This window comes from Panthera uncia, chromosome D2, assembly GCF_023721935.1.
Source record: "Panthera uncia isolate 11264 chromosome D2, Puncia_PCG_1.0, whole genome shotgun sequence".
NCBI lineage: Eukaryota > Metazoa > Chordata > Mammalia > Carnivora > Felidae > Panthera > Panthera uncia.
The window spans coordinates 69814720-69835511 of NC_064818.1; the positions used below are offsets into that span (position 1 = coordinate 69814720).

Here is a 20792-nt window from a genome sequence, read left to right on the forward strand (position 1 = left end):
TCACTTAAAAATTTTTAAAAAAATATTTATTTATTTTTGAAGGAGGGAGAGACAGAGCATGAATGGGGGAAGCATAGAGAGAGAGGGAGATGTAGAACCCGAAGGGGCTCTAGACTCTGAACTGTCAGCACAGAGCCAATTGTGGGGCTCTAACTCATGAACTGTGAGATCATGACCTGAGCTGAAGCCAGAGCTTAACGGACTGAGCCACCCAGGCGCCCCTGTCTCTTCACTTTCTTGATGGTGTTTTTTAAGGGACAAAGGTTTCTTATTTTGGTGGTATCCAATATATCTGCTTTTTTTCTATTGGTTACTCCTGCTTTTGGTCTCATATGTAAAGAACTCTTGTCTAATTCAAAATCATGAAGATTTACACATATTTTCTTATAACATTTTTATCATTTTAGCTCTTACACTCAGACCGTTGACTGTTTTGAGTTAATTTAAAAAAAATATTTATTTATTTATTTTGAGAGAGAGAGCGAGTGAGCACAAGCGGGGGAGGGACAGAGAATGAGGGAGAAAGAAAATCCCAAGCAAGCTCTGTACCATCAGCACAGAGCCTGATGCAGTGTTTTATCTCATGTACCGTGAGATCATGAACTGAACTGAAATTGACAATCAGACGCTTAACAGACTGAGCCACCCAGGTGCCCCTAGAGTTAATTTTTGTATATGTTATGAGGTACAAGTCCAAATTTTATCTTTTGCATGTTGTTATCAAGTTATCCCAACATCATTGGTTGAAAAGACTGTTCTTTCTCCATTTAATGGTCTTGTCACCCTTGTTGAAAATCAGTAAATTATAGATGTATGGGATTGTTTGTGGACCTAATTCTATTTTCTTTATTGCTGTGTCTCTCTTTATGCTAATACTACACTGGTTTGATTGCTGTAACTCTGTAGTACGTCTTGAAATTGGGAAGAGTAAGCGGTCCTCTAACTTGGTTCTTTTTTTTTTTCCCAAGATCATTTTGGCTAGTTGGTATTTGTTGTAACTCCTACAAATTTTAGGATCTTCTTGTGTCTTCCAAAAAAAAATGTGTTTGGAATTTGATAGATGCTGCATTTAGTTTGGAAATCAATTGGATGATTTGCTATCTTAATATTAAGCCTAATAATCTGTGAATAGAAGTCTTTCCATTAATTTCTTTCAACAATGTTTTGTAGTTTTCAAAGTACAAGTCCTCTATTTTTGTATTTAAGTATACTCCTAAGTACTTTATTCTTCCTAGTGCTATTGTCAGTAGAATTGTTTTCTTAATTTTATTTTTGGGTTGTTCATTGTAAGTGTATAAAAATACAATGAAGCTGATTTCCCTATAATTGATCTTTTATTCTACAATATTGCTGAATTTGTTTATTAGCTCAAATATTTTTTGTGTGGATCCCTCTTAGTTTGCTATATGTAAGATCATGTCACCTGCAAATTGAGTTAGTTGTAAACATTTTCTTAAAATCTAAATGCCTTTTGTTTCTTTTTCTGCCTAATTGCCCTTTCCAGAACCTCCAGGACAATGTTGAATAGAAGTGACAAGAGAGGGCATTTTTGTCTTGTTCCTGATCTTAAAAGGAAAGCTTCCAGTCTTTCACCATTAAATATTATGTTAGCTATGTACGTTTCATATGTGTTCTTTACAGTTTGATGCAATTCCTTTCTTTTCCTAGTTTGTTGAGTATTTTCCATGTATTGAGATGATCATGTTGGTTTTTTTCTCCTCTTTCTCCATTAGTATGGTGTATATTTGATTGTTTCCTAGTTGTTCAAAGAAACGGGTTTATCCCAATCCTGGGATAAGTTCTGTTTGGTCATGATAAATAATCCTTTTTATATGCTGGTGGACTCATTTTGCTACTGTGTCTTAAGGATTTTACACCTATAAACATAAGTGCTGTTGGACTGTCATCTTTTTTGTGATGACTTTGGTCTTTGTATTGGGTTAGTAGTCGTCTCATAGAAACAAGATGTTTTTTCTTTGCTTCTCTATTGTGGAAATATTCTTGAATAATTAATATTGATTATTCTTTAACCATTTGGTAGAATTCACGAGTGAAGCCAGCTGATCGTGAGCTATATTTTGCTGGTACTTTGTTGATTGCTGACTTGTTTGTTTGTTTGTTTGTTTGTTTGTTTTTATTGGAGTGTAGTTGACATAAAATGTTGCAGTAGCTTCAGGTGCACAGTATAGTGACTCAACAACTCTGTACGTTATGCTGTGTTTCCCAGGAGTGTAGCTGCCATTGGCTGTCATACAGCACCATTGAATGTATTCTCTATGCTGCACCTTTCATCCTTGTGACTCATTCATTCTGTGACTACAAGCCTGTACCTCACTCATTCTCTTCATTGTTAGAGTTTATGCATATTTTCTACTTCTTCTTAAGTCAGTCTTGTTGTTAGTATCATTCCAAAAAGTTGTCCATTTTATCTAGGTTTTCTAATTGATTGGCATACAGTTGTTTATAATGTTCCCTTATAATTCTTCTTTCCTACCCTTTGTCAGTGGTATATCACCTCTTCCTTCCTGATTTTCTTTTTTTTAAGTTTATCCATTTATTTTAGGAGAGAGAGAGGGAGAGAGAGGGAGAGAGAACATGTATTTAACTGTGAGTGAGTGGAGGAGGAGCAGAGAGAGAGGGTGCGAGAATCCCAAGCAGGCTCCGTGCTGTCAGTACAATGCCACAGCTCGATACCACGAACCATGACCATGGCCTGAGCCAAAAGTCGGATGCTCGACTGACTGAGCCACCCAGGCACCCCTTCAAGGTTTTTCTTTTCTTTTTTCTTTTTTGAAAAAGTTTATCATTCTTTTTTTTAAAGTTTATTATTTTTGTGAGCTGGGGGAGGGCCAGAGAGAGGGAGACACAGAATGCAAAGCAGGCTCCAGGCTCTGAGCTGTCAGCACAGAGCCTGTTGAAAGGCTCGAACCCACGAACTGCAAAATCATGACCCATGGTTCAGTTTCGCTCTCTTCCTTGAGGATGCAAGATTGTATCACCTGGCCATGCTGGGTTTTCAAACCCATGCCTCCTTATTCTTGCTTGTCTATTCTATGTATAGTGAAATTCAGTTGCTACCTCAAAATTCTTTCTTTGGATCTTGTTTGAATCTCAGCTTTATTTCTAGCATCTGATAATCCCTTTTGGTTTAAGATAGGATATGTGTTAAAAAATGTTTCAGTAAATTTTAGCCTTGATTTTCTGTGTATATATCTTTTGAATTTTATTGAGAATGTCAAGCAGATATTTTAAATGTTTTACATCTGTTTTATAGCACATATTTTTCAAAACTATGTACTTTATTTGCATATCAAATGCTGACTTTTCCATAATGTTTTATTTTCATTTTTTTGTGTGTGTTTGCTTATCAATAGATACAGAACCATCTGGGTTTGTTTTAAAATTTAGACAAAACAGTGTGGATAGCTTCTCTTTAGTTTTATTCATGTTCCACAAGCAGGTTGTTATTAGAACCTTTCAAGTAACAATGTATCCTGGAAGAACTGTTAGATGTAAGCTTATATTACTCACTGTTCCAGCACCCTGATGCTAGTGGGAATCAAACATAATCATAGGCTTATTGTGTATCCTTTTCTTGTCTATGTTTGATACAGCCATTGTGCCTGGATTCTGCTTTCCGTAACATGCTTTCTCTTTTGCCATTGCTACTGTGCTAGTATAAGCTGTAACAATGACCATTCCTTCCCCGTCCCCTCTCTTGGAAATTTTGCCAGCAGTTAGGTCTAAATTGAACCAGCTTTCTGGGGGGGGGGGTGTATTCATTACCTAAAACATTAGATTTTCCTGTATCACACTTTCTACCAGTTGTATGGCATCATGCCACTAATATGCTTCATGATTGCCCCAGAACTGCCTTCTGAAATGCTCATTTTCAAGAAGGGACAGTGACTAGCATTACACCAGGGGTCCCCTTTTAATTTCCAGAGGTATTGTAGTTTACTACTTCCTGGTTTTATTTGTGTCATTGTCACAATACCCAAATTCCTGTCATTGCTGTCAAGTTTCCTTATTATCTTAGTGGTAATCTGAAGGGGTGATGTTAGATGTGATTGCTGAATTTAAACATCTTATTCAGAAGTTAAAGCATTTGTTTTTCTCACGAAAAAATGCAGCCAGGAGATTCATAAAATACTTATAGTAACCCATTTCTCATTTTAACTTTTTTAGGTAATGCTTTGCATGTAGTAGGCACTCAATAAATTTTGTTTTTACCTGAGTGAATTAATTAGTAGTGTCACATAATAAACTTTCTATGAAACAACTTATCTTTTAAAACAAATGTTAAAAAGTTAAAGTTCTTAACATTGTTTCTTATTATAGAAGTAGTAGGAATTTATTATAGAAAATTGATGATGCAGAAAAATCTTATTAAATTAAAATAACCACAATTAATTTTTCCATAGGCATATTTATACATTTTAAAACAAAATTTTGAGCATTCTAAACATAATGTTTTGTGTTTTGATTGCACTTAAATTATCATGAACTTTTTTTCCTAAATTTCCTTGTCATTGTTTCATAATGTAATAGAAAATGTGAAAACTTATCCTTTCCTCAATTTTATAAAGAGGATGATGATTATTTAGCATTTTCCCGTGATGACTTTGTGTTATTTCTATCCTGTGTTATAGTAGAGTTATGCTTCTGAAAATTTCTGTAAGGTATAGGTATTTGGTTTTCACTGTTTTTGCCAGTGCATTTCTTTATCCTTTGAGGTTAACACTTGTTGATAACCTTATGCTAGTCTCTCAGGATTTCCCTCTCACTTTCAAATTTTCTACACACAAGAGGTGGTATTTAATGTCTGGTCTTTTGATTCATACTTCCTGATTGTGTGTTTGTTTCTGGCATTAATTATCTGCGTGACTTTGGGTGGTTGCTTTACCCAGGCTTGCTTATCTTAGAAATGGTCCTCTGCTGTAGTGCTTTCCACATAGAATCATTGTGAGGATTAAATGATATAATTCATGTAAACCACCTGCTATACTATGTGGCAATGGGGTGGTATTTATATATTTTAAAACAGGTCTAGTATGTGCACTGACCAACTAGAATAGATGCTAGCCACAGACGATTGGTTGACTGAACATTGGCTTCCCTGGTCAAAGTAAGGGAAACCTCAAATAAAGGTTATCTTAGTTGTAATAATGATGAAGATGATTATGAGGGTGGCAGTGATGATGGTGTTTGGGCAAGCAGTTACCAAACCAAGTCATTATGCCCCAAATAAGCACCAAAGGTGTGAGCTTTCATATATGAACTTGATCTCTCATCTGAAATTTTTGGATTCTGTTGTAAAATTAATATCAAAACCTATTAAATTTTATATTATGAAGACATAAAGAGTCAGGCTTTAAATGTGATTCTTTTTAGTTCACAAATAGAATTTTTAGTAAGCCTTGAAGCTTTTCTTATCCAAAGAAGAGAAACATTTGTGTAAATTAATTTAAAAGTGCTATTTTTTGATAATTCTACACGTATTTTTTTCAAGTAAGGACGTATATAGTCTCAAAGTTTTCTGTATTTATTGATCCTTTGTTGTTATGTGTAAATATAATAAGATGCATTTTCAATATTCTTTATCAAAGCTATATTATTCAGTCTTGTGCTTATATAACTTAATACACATAATACATGAATCTTTAAGGAATAGTTAAAAAGTATTCTTTTTGGCTATAACTTTTATGTTTTACTCTATTGCTTGCCCCTACATATTATAGAGCATTGGACAAAATTTTAACAAAGAATTTACCATATAAATTGTCCTGCTTTAATATTTGAGCCACATATGTTATACATAATAAAAATAAAACTTGGGAAATGTCCTTTGGACTTTGCTATCATTCAAATTTGTAAAATAAATTCTTTGTCTTGATAGCTATTATACTTGCTATTGTGATGCAGATATTTGTAATATTTTTACTCTTTTCTTTAGCTTGCCAGTGTAATGGACATAGCACTTGCGTCAATAATAACGTGTGTGAACAGTGTAAAAATCTCACCACAGGAAACCAGTGTCAAGATTGCATGCCAGGTTATTACGGAGATCCGACTAACGGAGGACAGTGCACAGGTAAGTAGTTTTTCCCTTACTTGTGTATTTGTACGACAGAAATGAAAGTTGAGAAAGATGAACCTCTTGTGGAAAATGCTATCTTATTGTGGAAAATACATTTTATTAAGGAAAATTTTTCCCATGAAGCTTAAATATTTTTGGAAAGTAGTATTTATTCATTAGAGACGATGTGAGCTATAACAGTTTTGTGGTATACTTACTTTAAAAAGTATTTTTCTTATTTCAAAATGAATACATGTTTATTATAGGAAATTTAGCAAATGCAGATACATTAAAAATCACCTATAATCTCACTATTCACAATCACTGCTGATTGTTTTCTATATCTATTTTTATTTTTTAAATATTTATTTATGTTTGGGAGAGAGAAAGAGAGAGAGACAGAGACAGAGTGTGAGCGGGGGAGGGGCACAGAGAGAGGGAGACACAGAATCTGAAGCAGGCTTCAGGCTCTGAGCTGTCAGCACAGAGCCCAATGTAGGGCTCGAACTCAAGAACCACAAGATCGTGACCGGAGCCGAAGTTGGATGCTTAACCAACTGAGTCACCCAGGCGTCCCTGATTGTTTTTTAATAATAGTAAATTATTGTTTAGACTTTAGAAATAAGAGACAATTAAAGGTTTTGTGTATGCCTTACATCAGGTAAGATTTTTGTGTTTGCAATCAATCCTGGGCTGAAATCCCTCTCTGCCACTGTTTACGTGTCTGGCCGTGGCCACTTAACCTTAGTGCCTCCTTTTTTTCGTATGCAAAAGGCAGATGATAAAGATCGAATGAGATCACATGTAATAGAGGTCATGTAATAGGAATTGAAGGACATTAAAGGAGCATTTTAAGTGCTATTCTCATCACATTTTTTTTTTTGTTTACTAAACTCTACTTTTCTCTATCTTCCCCTCTATCCTGCTGCTTTTTCCTCTTATTTTGCAGAGAATTAAAAAAAATTTTAATGTTTATTTTTGAGAGTGAGAGAGAGACAGCAAGAAGGGGAGGGGCAGAGAGAGAAGGAGGCACAGAATTCCAAGCAGGCTCTAGGCTCTGAGCTGTCACATGGACCCCGGGGTGGGGCTCGAACCCATGAGCCATGAGATCATGATCTGAGCCTAAGTTGGACGCTCAACTGACTGAGCCACCCAGGCACCCCATGCCAGAGAATTTTTAAGTGTTCTTTTAAGTTTCCTTTTAAATTATAATTTTATAGTAATCCTTTTTTTATTAAAATATGAGTGGAGGAGGGGCAGAGACAGAGAGGGAGACACAGAATCTGAAACAGACTCCAGGCTCTGAGCTGTCACCACAGAGCTCAAACTCGGGAATGCTGAGATCATGACCTGAGTCGAAGTTGGATGCTCAACCGACTGAGCCACCCAGGTGCCCCCATAGTAATCCTTTTTTATATCTAGATTGGTCCTTGTCCCTTACATTTTTAATCCATTATTTCTAATGGAGATTGCCCATAAAGCACCCACAGAAAAGCCTCCATTATTGGCTGTGGAAAGATGAAGACTCTCTAGAAGTTTTAACACTGCTTGCATATTGCGAATAATGCTGCTGTGAACCTTATTGCCGAGTCTTTGTTGAATACTGGTTTTCAGTTCTTTTGTGTATAAACCAGGAGAGGAATTGTGGGGTCATGTGGTAATTCTATGTTTAACTTTTTGTAAAAGTGCCCAATTGTTCAAGTTGTTTTCCATAGTGGCTGCATCATTCTGTATTTTCACCAGAAATGTCAAAGATTCCAATTTCTCCACATCCATGCCAACACTTGTTATTTTCCATATTTTAAAGAAATTTGATCCTTCTAGTAGGTATGAAATGATATCCCTTTATAGTTTTGATTTGCATTTCCTTAATGACTAGTGATGTTAAGTATCTTTTCATGTGGTTGATAGTCATTGTAGATTTTCTCTGGAAAATTTCTATTCCAGTCCTTTGCCCATTTAAGAACAATTCATTTTTTAAATTGTGGTAAAATATACATAACATAAAATTTACCATTTTACTATTTTTGTGTTTGTAGCACAGAGGCAATAAGTGCATTTATATTGTTTTAAGAGAGTCATTACCATCCAACTCCTGAACTTTTTTCATCTTGCAAAATGCAAACTCTATAATTATTAAATAATAATTCTGCATTACCCTCACCCCAGCTTTTGGCACCATTTTACTTTTTGTCACTATGGATTTGAGTGCTGTAGGTAGTTTGAAACACGTGGCATCCACAGTATTCCATGTTGTCGCATGTGTCACAATATCCTCTCTCCTCAAGGCCTAAGGATATTCTGTTGTGCGCATACATGCATTTTGTTTATCCCTTCATCCACTGATGGAGCCCTGAGTTGCTTCCACCCTTTGGTATTGTGCTGAATGCTGGGATGAACATAGGTGTACAAATACTTGTTCAAAATCCTGTGTCTTTTCATGTGCTTATAGGCCATTTCTGTAGCTTTGAAGAAATGTCTGTTCAAGTCCTTTGCCCTTTTTTATTTGGGTTGTTTGATGTTGTCATTGAATTAAAAAGGTTTTTTGTATATTCTAGATATGAAGCCCTTATCAGATACATGATTTGCAAATATGTTTTTCCATTCAGCGTGTTGTCTTTGTACTTTCTTTATACTGTCCTCTGGAACACAAAAGTTTTCAATTTTGATGAAGTCCAGTTTATATATTTATTTTTTTGTTGCTTGTGTTTTGGGTGCATTTCGAAGAATTCATTGGCCCATGCAATGTCATGAGGATTACCAAAGTATTAGTTTTTTGCCAACATAGGCAAAAGGAGCATTTGAATAACTATATTAGCTACAAAATATTTTAAATTAGAATGGCAAGTTTTATCACTCCAGTAGGCCTAAGTGCTTTTACAAGTATGTTCCCCTTTGGGGATGATACTTCTGTGCTAGGTTTAAGACTAAGTTCAGTTATTCTGTGTTAATTTTCGTTACTGACATTACACATCTGGCAAGCTGAGGCACAATGCAATGGAAAATTAAAGGGAATGAAAGATAAATGCCTATCTTATTCACTATTGCACATTCTTTGATAGTTTATGAAGCTGTAAATAATTCCTTATAGTTTCCTTGTTTCTTAAAGTTGGCAAGATAATATTTTGCTGTCTATGACTTCTCTATGGTGATGTAATATATGAAAGTCATTTTTATTTTTTAGGGCCACATTAGCTATCAAACTAAATCAACAATATGTCACATCTGGTGAATTATTTTTAATGCAGCCATGGCTAAAATCAATTTATAAAAAAATGGGAAGTGTAAATTTATTGCTATTTCTCTATTCACCTTATTGAAAAAGTTCATTTTTCATTAGTAGATGCATTTATTAAAATTCAAAGTTCTGATGACATTAAGAGAAAGAAGGAAGTAGATTTATGTTTGAATGGTAAGGCTTTAGGAGTACTGCAGATTCAGATATTATTTTTTAAATTCAGTCTACTAAAGTCAATTTAACATTGTTGCCAATATTATATAAATGCACTTGTAGATTTTCCTCAGATTGCTCTTAGCCTATGGCACATTTATAGCTATTCTTTTATTATAATTAACTCTTCAAAGTGGTTTTATTAATACTGGTCAGAATGGCCGACATTAACAACACGAGAAACGACAGGTGTTGGTGAGGATGTGGATGAAGGGGAACCCTCTTGCACTGCTGATGGGAATGCAAACTGGTGCAGCCACTCTGGAGAACAGTATGGAGTTGCCTCAAAAAGTTAAAAATAGAACTACGCTACAATCCAGCAATTACACTACTAGGTATTTACCCAGAGGATACAAAAATACTGATTCAAAGGGACACATGCACCCTGATGTTTACAGAAGCATTATCAACAATAGTGAAGGTAGGGAAAGAACCCAAACGTCCATTGACTGATGAGTGGATAAAGAAGAGGTGGTGTGTATGCACAATGGAATATTACTCAGTCATCAAAATAATGACATCTTGGAAGACCTGGATGGCTCAGCTGGTTAAGCGCCCGACTTCGGCTCAGGTCATGATCTTGGGATTTGTGAGTTTGAGCCCCGCGTCGGGCTCTGTGCTGACAGCTCAGAGCCTGGAGCCTGCTTTGGTTCTGTGTCTCCCTTTCTCTCTGCCCCTTCCTCCCTCGTTCTCTCTCTCAAAAATAAATAAACATTAAAAAGTTTCAAAAAAAGGATGAAATCTTGCCATTTGTAACAACATGGATGGAGCTAGAGAGAACTATGATAAGTGAGATAAATCAGAGAAAGACACAAATACCATATGATTTCACTCATATGTGAAATTTAAGAAATGGAACAGACGTACATAGGGATAAAAAAGGAAATAGAGAGGCAGACCATAATAAAGACTCTTAACTATAGAGAACAAACTGAGGGTTACTGGAGGGGAGCTGGGTGGGGGATGGGCTAAATGGGTGGTGGGTGTTAGGGAGGGCATTTGTTGGGATGAGCACTCGGTATCATATGTAAGTGATGAATCACTTTATTCTACTTCTGAAAGTACTATTACTTTCTATGTTAACTATGTTAACTAAATGGAAATTAAAAGCTTGAAATAAACCAAAACACTTTAAAAATGGTTTATTAAAATTACTTTGTTTCTCATCGATGTCCAGGAAGATTCTCTGATGCAAATTTGCTCTAGGGCTGCCTGCCATTTACTTCCATCCTTCTTTCTTTCCTTTCATCTATGTATGTTTGTATGTGTGTATGTGTGTGTGATCTATCATTTATCTATCATCTATCAGTCTTTGTAACTATGGAAGTGTGTAATATTGTAAAGAGCTTGGGCTTTGGAATCCTACTACTTGGGTCCATATCCAGGCAATGCCACTGTATCTTGGATAATTATTTAACCTCTTATTGTCTCAGTTTCTTCACCTAAAAATAGTGTGACTAATTTAATTTATTGTGAGGCTTAAATGAGATACTTTACATAGGATATAATATGTGTTTCTGGCAAATGTTAACTCTAGAATGCTATTATTGCAATTATTACTATTATTCTTATTATTACAGTTGATAACACCAGTAGGCTTAAGTATGTTAAGAAGAATGTATAGTTTAGACTTTTGGAACAGTATTATTTTTGTCATATAATCTCCAATCTGACTCATGAATTTTAGTAAATGAAAATAAGTGAATGCTTCATTGAATAGGATGGCTTAGTATACTACAATGGCTCAACACTTAACACACTGAATTTCCAATGAGGGATTACCCCTGAATTCACATACTATTATTGAGTACTTAACTATATGCAAAACCCTGTGTTAGGACTTAAATTTCTATACATCGTGTGGGTGCTATAATAGTGTTATGAAGAGTTTGAATGATAGAAACGGAGAAAAAGACTAATTCTGTCGGAAGGATCTGGGTAGGCCCTTTGGAGCTGAGTTCAGTTTATAAATTTCAGTGTTAACGTGTTTTATCATTAGTTGCATGCTTTCATTATACCTTGTTCTCAATGTGAGACAACTGAACTATAATGCTGTCAATCCCTAAAATGTTTTAAAATATTTATGTGTACTTGTTTTGAGTATTCATAAAAAGATGTATTATAAGAACAAAAAATCCTCTCCAAATCATGAAATGTAAGCATTTTAAAAGTTGCAGTCATGTATGATCAAGAGTTTTCTTCATCTAGCTTTTACTGTTTTTGGTTAATTTTTTGCAGGATGTTTAATGGAATTAGTTGGCATTATCAATAAGATTATTTATCATTGCATTCATAATTGGTTTTGGCAAAGTCTAATATTTATTAAATTATGTCTTTTAGTTCATTTTGTTGTTCTTTTCATAGGCTTTTGAATAATAAACACTGCTGATTTATTTTTCTTCCTACATATGTTTTTATTTTTATAGTGATAAAGAAACTCTTATTATTTTCCAATTTTGGAAAAAAAAGAGTCTGTCAACATAGTGACAGTTCTATTTTTACCTTTGTTTCTTATGAATACAACTTATGTTTTTCTTTGTGATAGATTGTGGATATCTGCCCATAACTGACTGTTACAGAAGTATATAATATTTCAATAAATACACTGGATTATGACACAACTATCCTCTGAGCCTAGAGGGTAGTAAAAAGGAATATGAATGAACTCTTCTTTCTTTTGAGTATGATGGGAGATTTTTTAATTTCAAACCCTTCTCACATATTACAGGTGTTTATAGGAGCTGAAAGTTTATAACCAAATGAACTTGAGCGTTTCTTGAAATAAGTGTAAGAAGTTTAATACTCTCAAACTGGGAACATTGACCTGAATAATCTAAAACTGCAGATAAATGAAAATCGCTTGACATGTAAATCTTATTTCTGTTAATTATTTTGACACAAAAAAGTCAAAACTTGTATTTTCTTAGTATACATGATTATAAAGGCCAACCTGAGACTTAAATATCCCAAAGAGAGGTCATTAAATGAATAATTATATAATTAGATGTAGATATTTAGTATATGGTATAGGTATGAGGTTTTACTTTGATTAAATATTTTCTTCAGTGGGGCACCTGGCTGGCTCAGTCAGTTGGGCGTCCAACTTCGGCTCAGGTCATGATCTCATGCTTTGTGAGTTCAAGCCCCGTGTCGGGCTCTGTGCTGACAGCTCGGAGCCTGGAGCCTGCTTCAGATTCTGTGTCTCCCTCTGTCTGCCCCTTACCCCCTCACACTCTTTCTCTGTCTCAAAAATAAATAAACATTAAAAATTTTTTTAATATTTTTTTCAGAATAACGTTTTTTAGATAACTTTAAACACATTAAGAAAACCAAGAAAGGCTTTTTAAACTATGTGGAGCTACCTGTTTAAATTGAATGATTAAAAAGAACCTTTATTTCATAGCTTCTACAATATTTTAGCTAGTTTGTCTTCTTTCTCTACTAATTATTTTGAAATGTTTTGTTTTTCTGGTCAAAGTTTTCCTCTAACTTCAAATACTCATAACTCTTTTATCTACTTCATCATCTTTTATCTACTTCATCATTCTGAGCTCTTTTTATCTATCCTCATAAAAGGAATCAAAAGGGCAAGAACTGAGTACATGAAAAGTAGTTAGACCCGACATTAAGTCAGGTAATTTCAGAATGACCTTGATTGTGGGTTAGTAGAAGGTGCAGCTTACTACTTCCTTCTGTTAGATGCCTTTTCTTTAAAGTTTATTTACTTGAGAGAGGGAGGGAAGGGGGGGGAGAGAGAGAGAGAGAGAGAGAGAGAGAGAGAGAGAGAGAGAGAGAATGAATGAAAGAGAACACGTGTGTGTGTGCTACTGCATGAACAGGTGCAGGGCAGAGGAGGGGCAGAGAGAGAGAGTCCCAAGCAGGCTCCGTGCTGTCAGCACAGAGCCAGACACGAAGCTGAATCTCATGAATCATGAGATCATGACCTGAGCCGAAGTCAAGAATCACATATCCAACAGACTGAGCCACCAAGGTGCTCCAGATGCCTTTTCCAGTCCAGATGTCTGTGGGCTAAGCCTCATGAAACTGCTGGAGACATAGTCACTGAACTTTTGAGTGTTGAGGAACTTTGCTTGGCTTACTTTTGTACCTTGTTTCCTCAAGATCTCCTTTCCTATTTTTTATTGGCACAAACTTCTGCTTTCCACCTATCCTAACTTGAACTTAATCTTCATGCCAACTTCTGGCATTTGGTAGTGTTATTTAAGGTTCTAGGCCTGATGATATAGAATATTTCCACCTCTAGTTACATGTTTTTAGCAATGAAGTGTGTCACTTGCATGCTTTCTTTTCATTAGCACGAATGTATCACTAATGTATCACTAATGTATCATTAATGTGTCACTAATGTATCTCATGGAATTTTAAAAACTACTGAATGATTTTGAATTTACAAGTACAACACTTACCTATTTGCGACTAGGTAGAAGCCATTATTTTATTTTAAGTGTGTAATATTTCTCTTTAATTTCATGCAATGTAATCCTTAGCCCCCTTATCAAGCATGAGATTTTGTGTTATGAGGACCTGGTACTCTTTGGTTGTTTAAAAAGTGATGTTAGATATCATAATTTAATTTAACAGTAAAAATGGCCCTTATACTATCATACAAATGTTAAGGAATTCTTACTTGCTTCAAATGGCAGGCCTAGGGTGAACACTAAAAGGTAGATTTAAAATGGAGCGTATTCCTCCTATTCTGAAACGCCAACCATTTATTTAGTATACTCTAGAAAATTAGAGGTTACTCTAAGAAACTCTAAGCATGTATTTGGTTTTATTCTGATTTTTATGGATGTGTTAAAAAGCAAAATTATACTAAATGCCAATTTGGATACATACTTTTTCATTGCTCAGATAATGCACAAACACTAGTTAGTGATGGTGGACAAGTTAATTATATATTAGAAATGCCTAGAACAGGTGTAGGAAAGCATCAGCATAAGTATTTTCTGTAAGTATTTCATAACCATATTAAAATCCTTCTAATATATTATTAACAAGGCACACCTTTTCTCTCAAGGTCCATTTTTATATACCATAGAATATGGATGCAAATATTTGCTTTTCTCTTAATTGCAAATAATTTTATCTATACCTTTTATCTTGCTTTTTCTCTGTGGGCTCATCTACTGATTTTATAAGAATAATAATCTGTATTTTTAGGATTTAAAGAAGTATATAAACATTTTATTGTGTATTTATGTTAATAAACAATTTTAACGTGTTTTTTGGTTTCCTGTTAAACGTTGTGTACAAGGCCACTACTGTTCATATTAATTCATTCAAAAAACTGAATTCAGTGACTTTGTTGTTTAAAACTCTTCTCCCTTCATCCCCATCTTACTTGTTGATAATACCCATTAGGCCCACACGATTCCTCTCTTCTTTTGCTGTTGGATGTTACAGGTTAGCTGAAATGGAATAACTTCTTATTAAATGTTTGCTGAATGAATGAATGAATGAATGAATAACCTGTCCACAATTTCTATACCCTCTGTACAATGTCTCCATTTGTAATCTACCTTTATATTTCCTTTATAAGAAGGGAAGCAAAGACATAATTTTCTTCCTAAGAACATTCAGTAATTTTATTACCATTTCATAAATCTTTCATTGCATACAAAGTGAGAAATAAATTAAAAACTACTTAGTAAGATTTACAATGCCTTTTATGCTGTGCCCTAAAATAATTTTTCTTGTTTCACATTCTATCTTGTTTCTCATATTCCCTCACATCTTTACTTCTCTTTTTCTGTATTTCCACATTTTAGTTAATGACACTAAAATTTTCTTTGTCAGTTAAACTCCAAGCATTACGTTAAAAGTATATAATAGTTAATACAATAAATGTATTAATAAATTATAATGTATAATAATCTATTAATAAATATATAATAATAGTCCATAATATATATAACTAATAGTTAATAGTTTATTTATGCCAGAAATATTGCTAGGAACTTTGCCTAAATTTTTATGTTTCATCCTAAGCATTTTATAAAGTATATACTATTATATTCATTTTTCAGGTGAGTAGACCAAGAATATAGGCCTAAGTACCATGTTAAAGGTTATGCCTACAGGTGCTAGAACCAGAATTCAAATGTGAACTACCTCATTCTTCTACTCCAAACCTGTATGCTCTCATATCTTGTTGAATCTTAGCTATAATCAGTGGTCAAGTCTTATCCATTTCAAAGCCACAGTAATATCCAGTTGTGTCTGTATTTTAGCCTAGGCTATTCTAATAGTTTCCCAACAGATCAGCCTCTCTTTCTTTTAATTATTCTTTTCTTATTTATTTATTTATTTATTTATTTGAGAGAGAGAGAGAGAGAGAGAGAGAGAGCAGGGGAGGGGCAGAGAGAAAGGGGGAGAGAGAATCACGAGCAGGCTCTGTGCTGTCAGGCCAGAGCCCCAAGCAGGGCTCAAACCCAGGAATCCTGAGATCATGACCTGAGCTAAAATCAAGAGTTGGATGTTTAGCTGACTGAGCCACTCAGGTGCCCCACTTTTGATTATTCTTTTATTTTATGGCCAGGACATTCATAATATTGTACCTTTTTACCTCAGGCCCAGCCACTCGTTCATTCAAACCCAGCTCTTTACCCATTTGAGCTACGTTTACTTCCCTGGACATTGCTGTACCTCTGAACTCCCCAAGTCATTTTCCAGATCTCATCTCTGGAAATTTCAGCCTGAAAATGTTTTGTAATATTTCTCCTAGCTTCAGGCAGTGTTGATACCTCCATGGTGATAGGCATCAGTGTTTTTGTGAGTCATTGTTTACTTGTTTTTCTAAGTAGTATGCAGACTTGAGAAAAGTTTGTCTTATATGTTTTTAATTTTTTATATTGTGTTTGTATCCTCATTCCATAGGTGGTAGTACTGTGCTTGGTTTATAGTTAACATTTTGTTATATGAGTGTTATTAGGAAAATACAATATTTGTGTTTTCTATTTTACTCATTTGCACATAATCTATAAGAAAAATAATTCAAATTTCCTAGCTAAGTAACTTTCTAGTTTCAACCAATATTTTCATTACAGCAAGAGGTAAAAAAGTAGCTTACTGTTATTTGCAAGCTGATTTTTCTTTAAAAAAAAAAAAGAGAAAGAAAGCTATAGAGATGCCTGGGTGGCTCAGTTGGTTAAGCGTCTGACTTCATCTCAGATCATGATCTTGCAGTCCGTGAGTTCGAGCCCTGCGTTGGGCTCTGTGCTGACAGCTCAGAGCTTGGAGCCTGCTTTAGAGTCTGTCTGTCTGTCTGTCTGTCTGTCTGTCTCTCTCTGTCTCTGTGCCTCCCCCACTCACACTCTGTCTCTCTCTCAAAAATAAATAAACTTAAAAAAAAAAGAAAGCTCTTTTGTTTTTCATTAATAGAGGGAACAGTGAAGCAATTTTGGTTCCACATGTATATTTTATTTTGCTGGGAATGAAGACTGGTTTTAATAATTATAGATGATGTTTTATTCTTTACTCATAACTTATTGAGCAGTAAGTCAATATTTTATATATAAGTTTTTTTGTTAAGTACTGAAAAAAGAAGTTATATAAAGTTTAGATAAGGAAGAAAGTGCAATTTATATAATTTTCTTCTATTTCTAGTTTTTCTAGAAAAGATAAATAGAATCTCTGTGTTTCACTTTTCAAACTTACCGACCACATTTCTCCTCATTGATGTATTAATTTTCAGGTCATTTTAACAGAATGTATTGTCCTATAAATGTTAGCAGCTAACTTCCAAATATTATCTATTTCACTTTATCATATAATTTGTATTTTAAAAGTATATTTTTCATATTCTTCTATCTGTCAACAGCTAGTTCTTTCATTCAGTAAAAGAAAGCATTTGGGTATATTATCGGTAATAGAAGACATTTGGGGAATTATCCACAGAGGAAGATTTTTTTTCTTGAAATGGTAAGGTCTAGTGTTTTCTTGAGAAATGAAATCGCTTATTTCACATATTGCTAACAGCATCCCTTCTCAAAATGGAAACAAAACAAAACAAAACAACACCCTTAATAACTTGTAGAGAAACAAGAACACCTCAAAGTTATTAAACATAATGTTGTTTATTTACCTACAGGTCAAAAGCATAAGCCTGTATTTTATTTTTGGGAGGTGTATAAATGTTTAATCTTTTCAAAATTGAAAAGGTCTATTTAACTTTTTTTGTTTTGACATAATTTAATACAAAAGTTGCAAGTAAATACACAGTCTCTTCCCTCTTCTTGGTGTCTCAGTTAATCATTGAAGACTTGATAGGCCTTTATCCCTTAAATACTTTAGTGATATTTTCTAAAAACTAGAAATTCTGTAACCTTATAGTTACAGAAATCAGGAAATGAACATTGGTGCATATTGTTATTAAATGTAGACCTTACTTAGATTCCACCATTTGTTCCAGCATTGTTCTTTTTTTTTTTTTAATTTTTTTTAACGTTTATTTATTTTTGAGACAGAGAGAGACAGAGCATGAACAGGGGAGGGCCAGAGAGAGAGGGAGACACAGAATCTGAAACAGGCTCCAGGCTCTGAGCTGTCAGCACAGAGCCCGACGCGGGGCTCAAACTCACGGACCGCGAGATCATGACCTGAGCTGAAGTCGGACGCTTAACTGACTGAGCCACCCAGGCACCCCCAGCATTGTTCTTTAGAGAAAAAGAAAATCCAAGATTACTGGTTGTATTCATTTATATGTCTCTTTACACTTCTTGAATCTGGAACATTTTTTGAGCCTTTCTTTTTATCTAGTGATGTTGACATTGTTTAGGAATACAGCCTAGTAGTGTGTGTAGAATGTGCTACAGTATGGCTTTGTTTGACATGTCTTTATGATTATATTCTGATTACACACTTTGGGCAGGAATACCACTGAAGTTATGCTAAATTGTTTTCACCATATCATGAGCCACATGCTATCATCGTTCCGTTAATGGTAATGTTCAGTATGAACGTTTGGATAAAGTGTTGTCTGCTAGATTTATGCACTGTAAAGTTACCTTTTTATCCTGTCATGAAAAAACTATCTTTTAGGAGATACTTTAGGACTGTGAGTATTGTATTAGTTCTTAAACTTTCACCTACTAGTTTTATGATTTTTACCAAATGATTTTCTCATTCATCAGTTTTCTGTACTGACTATTTGGCTTGATTTTACAGTGAAAAGCTTTCTCTTCTTTAGTTTGTATATCTTATCTATCTATGATCTATCTCTTTGTATCATTATCTATTTTTCATATATCTGTCAGTGAACACTTTATCATTCTTTGAGCATTTTCTTGTGTTTTAGGTCTTGTAATATTCCTGCCCTGACTGGCAACTGGCATTTCTTAAGCTGCCCTGTTTCTGTTAGTGGACTCTTTGCTACAAAGACATCTTTATTTTTGGATCATCTCAACAGACAGAACTAGAGAATAAATATCTGTGTACATACGTGCATATATGTGTGTCTACCCATAGACATATATATATTCTTATACATAACTACACACACTGGTACACATTTTTACCTCTATTTGTATTTTATATTAAAATCCATGAGTTTACACTAATACCTAATTTTCTGTCCCTTACTACAGGGTTCATTCTATTCTTCCTACTTTCCAAATTTTTAATCCAACTTTCATTATCCACAGCATATATTTTTTAATTTCTTCAGTCTTAGAATGTACAGAAGGTATTTCCAGAGTTGTAACCCATACCTCTGTGAAAAGGAAGAATATTAATTGGAGGTTAGCATTTATTTATTTATTTTGTCTCCAGTGTGAGGACATATAATCTCTAACTGTGTTTAAAAATTACTTTTGTTTGGGGCACCTGGGTGGCTCAGGCTATTGAGTGTCCGACTTCAACTCAGGTCATAATATCACAGTTTGTGGGTTTGAGCCCTGAAGCGGCTCACTACTGTCAGTGTGGAGCCTTGCTTCAGATCCTCTGTCCTTTCTTTTTCTGCCCCTCCCCTGCAATGTGTGCTCTCTGTCACAAAAACAAGTAAATGTTAAAAAAAAAAAAAGTACTTGTGTTCATTCTTTTTCCCTCCTTCAGTGTGGTTGTTAGTCATCTGAGTAAGGGTCATTCATTTATATCTGTGTTTAGTTAGCTTTAGCCTGGACCCCATCAGTATCATTGATGTTATTTTCTTTTTTGAGTATGTGAAACATTTACATGGTCCCCAAAGTCAGGAATGTACAAAAAGTCATTTTCCTCCCTACCTCCTCCCCCCCCAATTCTTTCCATGACATTCTTATTCATGCCTTGTAAACAACCTGTCTCAAACCATTCTCTGGTTTATCCTCCCTATGTTTTTTAAATTAAATATGCAGAAACATGCACATTTTCTTATTTTTTTGCACAAAGGGTAACATGTCTATTGTACTTTTTTTGTCATATAATAACATACTTTGGAAATCATTCCATGTTACTTACAGAGATCTTCCTCATTCTTTTTATAGCTCCCTAGTACTGCATTTTGAGAATATACCACAGTTTATTCAACTATTCTCCTAACTCTGAATATTTAGGCGAATTCTAATAATTTCAAATGTCAGTAATGGTAGCGGAAACTTTTGTGTGCATAGATATTTCTGTACTATAAGAGGTGTTTCATCAGGATAAATTCCTCAAAGGGAGCATGCTAAGTTAAGAGATAAAAACATACACAGTGTTGCTAGCAATGATTGTACCAGTCTGCATTCCCACTAGCAGTGTATAAGAGTACCTATTTCCACATAGATTTGTGAACAGAATATATTTTTATACTTTTCAACTTTTGTCTGATAGGTGAAAATTAGTAAATGAGTGTTTTAATTTTTAGTTCTCTTATGGGTGAAGTTAAACTTCTCTTTATGTATCTAAGGACCATTTTTATATTTTATGTTAATTGTCTGTGTATTTGTTCAATTCTCTTTGGGGATATTTTCATATTTTTTCCTCAATTTGACAAGAGTTCTTTACTTATTAGGAATATTATCTATCTGTTGAATAATTTTCTCTAAGTTGGTCTGTCTTTTGACCTTGCTTATGGTGATTATTATTTATTTTGCCATGCTGAAGTCTTTATATTTTAATGTCATAAAAATTATCACTTATTTTATTTTAATGTTGTTTTGAATGTTTATTTTAGAGAGAGAGAGAGAGAGAGAGAGAGAGAGAGAGAGAGAACCCAAGTGGGGAAGGGGCACAGAGAGAGAGGGAGACACAGCATCTGAAGCCAGCTCCAGGCTCCAAGCTGTC

At 34.5% G+C, this 20792-nt stretch overlaps 1 protein-coding gene across 7 annotated transcripts in view; it reads left to right on the forward strand.

The window, feature by feature from the left end:
* ATRNL1 (attractin like 1) overlaps nt 1-20792 on the forward strand; it is a 765177-nt gene that overhangs the window by 203744 nt on the left and 540641 nt on the right. For 6 of the 7 annotated variants that reach the window (XM_049645843.1, XM_049645837.1, XM_049645839.1 and 3 more), the window contains one exon: nt 5957-6094. In XM_049645843.1, the coding sequence (XP_049501800.1) occupies nt 5957-6094 (138 nt within the window). The remainder of the gene's footprint in view (nt 1-5956; nt 6095-20792) is intronic. The other variant, XM_049645841.1, reaches the window with a different exon arrangement.